The 9,640-nt window shown below is 35.2% G+C and overlaps 1 protein-coding gene across 8 annotated transcripts in view; it reads right to left on the minus strand.

Moving 5' to 3' along the window:
* Window positions 1-2,425: 2,425 nt before the first annotated feature.
* The window catches only part of LOC144981069 (ATP-binding cassette sub-family C member 5-like), an 85,166-nt gene continuing 77,951 nt past the window's right edge, over window positions 2,426-9,640 (minus strand). For all 8 annotated transcript variants that reach the window (XM_078929174.1, XM_078929179.1, XM_078929175.1 and 5 more), the window contains exons 29-32: window positions 9,392-9,473; window positions 7,571-7,684; window positions 6,436-6,600; window positions 2,426-5,292 (exon numbers count right to left, since the gene is read on the minus strand). In XM_078929174.1, coding sequence (XP_078785300.1) covers window positions 4,822-5,292; window positions 6,436-6,600; window positions 7,571-7,684; window positions 9,392-9,473 — 832 coding nt within the window. In that variant the 3' untranslated portion in view covers window positions 2,426-4,821. The remainder of the gene's footprint in view (window positions 5,293-6,435; window positions 6,601-7,570; window positions 7,685-9,391; window positions 9,474-9,640) is intronic.

Consider the following 9,640-nt stretch of genomic DNA (forward strand, 5'->3'; position numbering starts at 1 on the left):
ATTTTAATAGAATACAACAAAGCATTTTGTGAACATTTAAATTGCAATTTACAATAAACGTAACAAGTAAAACAACGTATGTTTGTTTGTTTGTTTTTAAAAGTGTCTTACAGCGCTTGCAACACCTTTAGGTCATATCAGCGCCAGTAAAAAGGAAGAAAATGGGAAAGTAAAAAGTTCTAGAATTACAGTAAAGCACACACACAAAAAAAAGGAAAGACAAAGGGGAATTAGTTCAGATAGGAAGCAGATTTAGATTCCAAGAGCACACTATCAAAGTACCTAGTTTGAGATCACCTAAAAGTCTCATCCAGTCACAAGCACAGGTCTCCACTAAAATGTTTACAAAACATGAAGAGATGAAGGAAAAAATATCATCTCCCAAAACTAACTATACATTTGACCGTTTCCTTCTCAGCAAGGACATCTGGCCAGGCCCAGGACAAATCCAAGTGATTTCATTCCAAGACAAAAACAGAAAGCAAATTGGAAAACAGATATAGGGGGATAGAAGACACAGTAGGTACCCCCCTGCTCACTATGGGAGGTCAATAATAACGTGAAGTTGAATGTAAGCTTCAATTTAATTACAAAAACAGATCAAATGAACGTTTCGGGTTTCCCCTTTATCAACAAAACAGGATGATTGAAACACCACAGCTGTGGTGTTTCAATCATCCTGTTTTGTTGATAAAGGGGAAACCCGAAACGTTCATTTGATCTGTTTTTGTAATTAAATTGAAGCTTACATTCAACTTCACGTTATTATTTATTTCTTCGAGCTTCGAGCAGCAACATTTACACTCTTGGAGGTCAGGAACCCCGCCCAGAATATACAATAAAAATAACAACTACAACAATCTATGTAAATATTCTTCGTTCAGGAATGTATTCTGTACAAGTTAAAAATCAAGAGATTCGCTGAAATAAGCAAAACGCCCATTCCCATAATATTATATCATAAAGATCACAGCAATATATTATGATAATAATAATAATAATAATAATAATAATAATAATAATAATAATAATAATAATAATAATAATAATAATAATAATAATAATAATAATAATAATAATAATAATAATAATAATAACAATAATAGTAATAATAATAGTAATAATAATAATAATAATAATAATAATAATAGTAATAATAATAGTAATAATAATAATAATAATAATAATAGTAATAATAATAATAATAATAATAATAATAATAATAATAATAATAATAATAATAATAATAATAATAATAATAATAATAGTAATAGTAATAATAATAATAATAATAATAATAATAATAATAATAATAATAATAAATAATAATAATAACAAACATCTATTCTTACAAATAATAGGGTCAGGGGTCAACATTGTTCTGTACAGACCATGTTAAATTCTTACCGACGACCACATAATAATTACTGGCAAATCTAAAAGTTATAAAATTAATTTGTACAGATTGGTAATATTATTATACAAGTAGCTTGTAAACCTGCCAGATATTTTGTACCAGTCAAAGTGATTCCAAGATGGTAGACCGAAGATGTGGAATGGGAAAAGTGATAAACAATTAACATAACAGCTTAAAAAAATAATAATAACAAAATACCAAACACGGAACGTATAGATAGTATGCGCTTGGCTAAGAAGCTCATAACATTGCCATCCGGAAGTATAACGGACAGACACACAAAACTGTGTGTATCCATGAACGTTTATAGTCAGGAAAATACGGTTTAGTGAGCATTACTCATAAACGCAGATGGCAAAAAACAATAACAAAGACTTGAGTGACATCATCTTCGAACTATCTATTGGGCTCAAAACCCATATTCAGGCAACAGAAAATAAAGAATGAAGACATAAATACATTATCTAAAAATCACATAGACAGCAGAAATTTATTCGGCACGTCCTTTCTCTATAGATAGAATGCGCTTGGCCAAGTAGTTCACAACATTGCCATCCGGAAGTATAACGGACCAACACACAAACTCTGTGTAACCATGAACTTTTATAGTCTGTTAATACAGTTTAGTGAGAACAACTCACAAACGCGGATGGCAAAAACCATAACGAAAGCCTGAGTGACGTCATCTGCATACTATCTATTGTTTTTATGCCGTCCGTCTGTTGTTATTTCAGTAATGCATCATGTTTTCATTGTTTTTTGTTGTGTTGCTGTCGTCTGAAGATGTGTTTTGAACCCAAAACGTCCCATGTTTGGTATTTTCTTCTATTTTTGAAGCTGTTATATCCATTTTTTGTTTATTACTTATTATAGATTTTAAATAAAATTTTCATTATTTATTCTAGAGATATTGATGAAAGCGAAATAAATAAAAATCCACAATTATCCAAAATAAACAAATATCAAGTTGTATTTTTTTTCTTTTTAGAATGTAAAAAAATGACACTTTGACACATTTTGTGTATACGTTTGCTCCGACAACGTGTACTTATTTGCAGGTCTGATAACCCAAATAATTGTGATGGTCTCATTATCATTGTGATGGAAATACTCTGAAACCAACGTAAAATATTCTCAATTACAACTAGATACGTTAATACGAGCCCATACTTGTGCCCGGTAATCAGACCGGTACATATGTGCACGTCGGTTCGTTCGCTCTCACTGTTGAGCTGTGAATGGAAATATGTGACCCATCGTCTCAAAACGGTATTATATCGGAACGAACCAGATGCTTAAAATCTGAATTAAATGTTAAACTGGTCAAAAATTTTAATTGTTGGCATTAGCACCCCAAAATATGGTATCCATTCTCCTCAATAAAACATACAAACTCAACACAAGTCTGATATTTCTGGCTATAAATTCCAATTTCAACATCTCAACCATCCCGACTTAATACCGTTTTGAGGCGAGGGTCCAATATAGTCGCAAAATAGCAATAAATAATATCTATAAAATGTAAATTATGGCAGCTGACCAGATGACTGAATAAATTATAAATAAATAAATTGATAAATAGATAAATGAATGAATAACAGTAATAGAATGACAATAATAATGATAGTAGTAGTAGTTGTAATAGTAGTAGTAGTAGTAGTAGTAGTAGTAGTAGTAGTAGTAGTAGTAGTAGTAGTAGTAGTAGTAGTAGTAGTAGTAGTAGTAGTAGTAGTAGTAGTAGTAGTAGTTAAGTATTAGCATTAGTAAATAGAAAAATAATCATTTTTATATATTTACCATAAAAAGCATCCCAAAGCGCTTGAAATAAATTACATATTAATATTCTTTACATCTATGTAACATTAACCATAATAATTCCTTTACGACTAAGTAACATTTACTTAACCCTGTCAACAAAGAAATTCCATTTCACCAATAAATGTAACATTTATATACTTTACATCTTTGTAACATTAACTACAATAATGCCTTTTCAACTAAGTAACATTTACTTAATCCTGTCGACAAAGGAATTCCATTTTTACCAATATATGTAACATTTATATTCTTTACATCTTTGTAACATTAACTACAATAATCTCTTAACAACTAAGTAACATTTACTTAATCCTGTCGACAAAGGAATTCCATTTTTACCAATTAATATAGCATTTATATTCTTAACCTTTTTGTAACAATAACTACAATAATTCCTTTACAACTAAGTAACATTTACATGATCCTGTCGACAAAGGAATTCCATTTCACCAATAAATGTAACATTTATATTCTTTACCTTTTTGTAACAATAACTACAATAATCCCTTTACAACTAAGTAACATTTACTTAATCCTGTCGACAAAGGAATTCCATTTTACCAATAAATGTAATATTTATATTCTTTACATCTTTGTAACATTAACTACAATAATGGCTTGATTACTTGAAATATAATGGAATTCCATTTATACCAATACATTATTTTACATTTAGAATACATGAAACAGCTAAATTTAATAAATTTACAATTTCGTTACAGGCGCATCGTCTCAGTAGATTCCTTCTCACAACCAATAAGCCATGAGGCTTTTGTCATATATGTGATCCATCGCTTCAAAGCGATATTCTGTCGGAATTGAATTTTGCGCTGGAACTAATTTGTTGTTATTCTTCACCACGCCAGAGGGTGGAAATTGGCTCCAAATTGAATATTTGTGGATAAAAATTATATAAACTAAATTCCTTGCACCTAGACCATCCAGACATCATACTCTCTCTCTCTCTCTCTCTCTCTCTCTCTCTCTCTCTCTCTCTCTCTCTCTCTCTCTCTCTCTCTCTCTCTCTCTCTGGCTGACACAAAAATAGGACATACAGGAATGTGAAATCAACAACATTCCAGCTATATTATTGTATTGTGTAGACTCCGAAAACGACGTCATCCCTGACTAAAACGCTAAAACTATCAATTCACGTCTTTAACTCTTATCTCCTTCTCTATCATTCTCCTCCTTCTCCTCTTCTTCCACTTCCTTCGCCTTTTTTCTTCATATCTTTTTTCAAGTTCCTCCGTCATCTCATCGTCAAAAGCATCGAATCTCTCAGTGGTAGCAGACTCCGGAAATGACGTCATCTGTAACTACAACAATCAATGGAGTTTTTTATACCCTATCTCTTATAGTCTATAGTAGACTCCGGAAATGACGTCATCTTCAACCCTAACACGTCTTTTAACTCATATTTCCTTCTCTATCATCATCCTCATTCTCCTTTTCTTTTTCTCCTTCTTTAGCTTCCTCTTTATATCTTTCTTCAAGTTCCTACGCCATCTCATCGTCAAAAGCATCGAATCTCTCAGAGGTAGCAGACTCCGGAAATGACGTCATCTTCGACGCTAACACGTCTTTTAACTCCTATTTCCTTCTCTATCATCATCCTCATTCTCCTCTTCTTTCTCCCCTTCTCTAGCTTCTTCCTCTTTATATCTTTCTTCAAGTTCCTCCGCCATTTCATCGTCAAAAAGCACCGAATCTCTCAGGGGCGAGAGGTCTGCGATGGGCGAGGGAGAGGGAGACCTGAGGCTGACGGAATTGAGATGGGACGGGGAATTCAATTGTGACGGGGAGGTGGAGAAACGCGGGGAGGTGGGGGTGCGGAGGGGTAAAGGTGTTAGGGAGCTGGCTAAGATTGCAGACGAGTGACTGACACGCTCTCTGTTGTTGACGACCGTTGGGGACAGCGGGGTTCCTGCTATGCTGGATGGATGGTCGTCGTTGATGGAAGCTCCCCTGGGCTGAGATTTCATCAGGTCGAACATGAATTTGAATCTGGACTGGGATTTTTGGAGCAAGGCGGAGGGAGTGTTGAACTCTACCACCTGTGTTAGGGTTGTGGGGAGCGGTTGGGGGGGGGGGGGAATGAAAGGAAAATGTTTTGTTTAAAATGTTTTTTTTTTTTTTATCATTGGTTATTTGTAGATTATACGTGTGAAGACGATAATGATGATGTTCATATTTGATGATAATAACACAAATTTTTCTTCATTGTGAAGCAAATCTGAACAAGATAAATATTTTTTATAATATCACGATTTTTCTAAAGTTGGCAAGGAGACGATTAATAACAAGAAATGAAATGAGTATGAAAGTGCCAGAAGATAACAGAGAACAAAACTTCGCGGCGGCGATGGGGGCTCGAACCCTCGACCATACTGGTACGACAACTCCGTTTGGCCGGGGAGATCGTGACTCTACCGTATGAGCTATGCACGATCCCCCAAAAAGTTGCTTCAAATTCTAGTCTACCTAGAGCCACTCTCCCCGACTTCATGAGGAGACGGTTCAAATCCCGGCATCAATCTGGTCCATCCCGAAACAAAACCCCGTAGGGCTGCTATGTGGTCTAGTGGTATGGCACTCGCTGCCGGATCGGATGGTCTTGGGTTCAATCCTCGCTCGGCGCATAGTTGAGTCCTTGGAGAAGCCTCTTTACTCACATTCTCTAACCGTACTCAGGTGTAAAAAGAGTACCTGGCCGTTAACAGCGTTGTCTCTGTCCGAAAAAAATGTAATGTCGCCAAACAGGCCTTCCTAAATGTTAACTGTTGCTGTTTGCCAGGGACCCCTTGTAAAGTGCTTTGAGCACGTTTAGTTGATATTGTGCTATATAAAAGCGCAATGGGAGCGATCTATATTCATGTGTTCCTCCAACCGAGTCATCAATCACGTGATTTGTTGCTGTCCAACGATTGGACATTTCTGAACAAATGTAAACACGCTGCTTTGTTTATGAAAGTTGTAAACATAACCATGTGTCAAGCTCAACACAATGACCAATCGAAATGTTAGATAGTTCAAAATTTGTGAACACTTTTCACTATGTAGGTCACTTTGAGCACATTTTACAATGTGACCAATGACCTCGAGCACATGGAAAGTTACTATAGATCATGCCCATTAAAAAAAAAAAATTGAGCTAACTGGTTACACATGACAACAAATCGAACACACACACTACACACCTTTCCTTGTTCCATGACCAGTATCTTGTCACAGTCCCAGACTGTGTTGATTCGGTGTGCTATCATGAACACAGTACATTGTTGGAACACATCTCGTATGGTCTGTTGCACGAGCAGCTCTGTACTGGAATCCACCGAGGCCGTGGCTTCGTCTAGCACCAAAATCTATGGTCGGTAAAAAAAGAAGGCAGAAAAGAAAAGAATAGTAGTCTTGTGTGAATTTTCAAACAAAATTTTTAAAATTTTTAATACAATTGAGATTTTTGTATAGCGCACCATCAGGAAATATAACGTACTAAAACACAAAACTATGTGTAACATTGAACTTTTATAGTCTGGTTAACACAGTTTAGTGAGAACTACTCATAAACGCGGAGGGCAAAAAAAAAAAAAAAAAAACAATAACAAAGACCTGAGTGACGTCAACTTTTTACTATACTATCTATAGATAGAATGCGCTTGGCCAAGGAGTTCACAACATTGCCATCCGGAAGTATAACAGACCAACACACAAACTCTGTGTAACCATGAACTTTTATAGTCTGGTTAATACAGTTTAGTGAGAACAACTCACAAACGCGGATGGCAAATCAATAACAAAGGCCTGAGTGACGTCATCTGAATACTATCTATAGAATAGATAGTATGCGCTTGGCTAAGAAGCTCACAGCATTGCCATCCGGAAGTATGACCGACCAACACAATGTGTAATCTTGAACTTTTATAGTCTGGTTAATACAGTTTAGTGAGAATTACTCATAAACGCGGAGGGCAAAAAAAAAAAACAAAAACAAGAACAAATACCTGAGTGACGTCAACTTTTTACTATAGAGATAGTATGCGCTTGGCTAAGAAGCTCAAAACACTGCCATCCGGAAGTATAACGGACCAACACACAAAACTGTATGTATCCACGAACGTTTATAGTCGGGTTAATACAGTTCAGTGAGCATTACTCATGAACGCGGATGGCAAAAAACAATAATAAAGACCTGAGTGACGTGATCTTTGTTCTATCTATACTGTTAGACCTGTTAAAAATCATCTCTGATTTAAAATAAAATACTTTTGGTCTTGTAAAATATTCTTTTTTAACGTCAACTTTTTACTATACTATCTATAGAATAGGCTGTACCTTGGTATTTCTGAGAAGGGTTCTAGCCAAGCACAACAGTTGCTTCTCTCCCATGGAAAAGTTCCGACCGTATTCCTCCACCTGTGTGTCAAGGCCTTTGTCCAGAGACTGAATCTGTGGATGGAAAAAAAAACAGGCCATTATTGGATTCAATAGCCTGATGTCACGTCGCCCATCTTTGTTCTAAACAAAGAAAATCTGTACTTTTTATTATCCATGCTGGCTAGTTTTCATATGTCTTGTGATCAGAATTTGTAAAAGTCAAAACATGATCAGATTTATAATGACTTTTTTTCCCTCTGGATACGCTTTTATGCTCGTCGGAGAAATATTTCATAAGGGCGTCCGCCATTGTTCCGATAGTTTAGAGCCAGTTACTAAGTGGGAAGTGACGTCATGACTGGTGAAGCGTATTGTCTGTTCTGTCGTACTCTGAATAAGCAACATGTATCGACAATTGTGGCCCGAAAACCCCTCCTTCAAATATCGATCGTTTAAAATGACCCTCATCTTGTGCAAAAATTCTCCAACACTGGGACTACCGGATTAATATTTCTAAACCCTCTGTATACCCAGAAGTGATTGCGTAACTTCGCATGAAGTCCCAGGTTTGAGAGTTTTTGACCAGATTCGGGTCATTTTAATCGATCGATATATGAAGGACGAGTTTCTGGTCAGAATTTTAAATACATGATTTTTTTTTCCTACTACGGCAGTTTTGGATACAAAAAAAAAACCCCCAAAAAACCCCCCAAAAAAACAAAACAAAAAAAACAAAAACAAAACAAACAAAAAACAACTAAAACAACAAACAAACACCCCCCCCCCCCAATTCCCCCGCAAGATGAGACTAAAATATATCTTCAGATATATAAAAATTTGTTCACAACTTGAGGGTTATTAATTTGTGACTTGCGGGTCACTGGTTCGAGTCCCATTGTGGACTGCACAATGTTTCTCCTTGGTAAAACAAAAAGGGATCTTTATTCACATTGTCACCTCACTTTGTGGTCTCTGTCAAAGAATAAAATGTGTCAGTGCATGACGTAATCAGTTGGAAGGTGGAAAATTTTGGATTTGCATTTTTCTGCATTTTCTGAAAAAATATGCTCATCAGAGCATTTTAATCTTTATTTGAAGTAAATCGGGTGATTGATCATGAAGATATAGTCAGATGTACGGGAATGTCTTCAGCGACGGTTCTCCAATTTCATAATCTTTCAACTTGACAAGCTGTAAAAATTATTTAGAAGTGAAATTAACCTTTGATATTTCCCGAAGATGTACAAAAAGGGTTGATTTAATCATTTATGACAAGAACTCATTTTGGATAAAAATTGACCTTCTAAATAAACTTGGCAATATCTTAGTTCAAACCTTTTTACCATCCGACTGATTAGGTCATTCACTCTAACAAAAAATAAGTTGCAAATTCTCCTTTACACGAGTCATGTCTTATTATCCATGTATGGTTGTCATTATATAGTTGGTTTGGCACGACTTGTAAAACAATGTAAGCACATTTTCATTTTGAGCTCATTTTGCGGCGCTGCACTGCGGCTGATGCCTATGACATTATTTCAGTATTCCTTTGTAACAGACCCTAGAGACAAAATATTCGCATATGTATGAATGAAAGGAAAGTTCAATTATTTATTTCTATGGAAGAAAATATGAAGAAAATATAAAAAAATAAACTTTTGTTATCACTATGAATAATAGAAAAAAAAGTTTTGTTATTGCTATGAATAATAATTTTAAAAGTTTTGTGATTGCTATGAATACTAAAAATAAGTTTTGTTTTTGTTATGAGAAACCAACCTTGGCCTTCATTCGACATTTCTCCAAAGCACTCCATAAAATGTCATCGCTGGTGACCGACTCGGAGGGGTCCAAGTTGTATCTGTCAAAGTCAGATAATGAGTAAGAGTATGAGTATGAGTATGAGTAAGAGTATGAGTATGAGTATGAGTAAGAGTATGAGTTTGAGTTTGAGTATGAGTATGAGTATGAGTATGAGTAAGAGTATGAGTTTGAGTTTGAGTATGAGTATGAGGATGAGTATGAGTA

Source organism: Berghia stephanieae, chromosome 10, assembly GCF_034508935.2.
Source record: "Berghia stephanieae isolate SIO BIC M18660-M18661 chromosome 10, UCSD_Bste_1.3, whole genome shotgun sequence".
Lineage (NCBI taxonomy): Eukaryota > Metazoa > Mollusca > Gastropoda > Nudibranchia > Aeolidiidae > Berghia > Berghia stephanieae.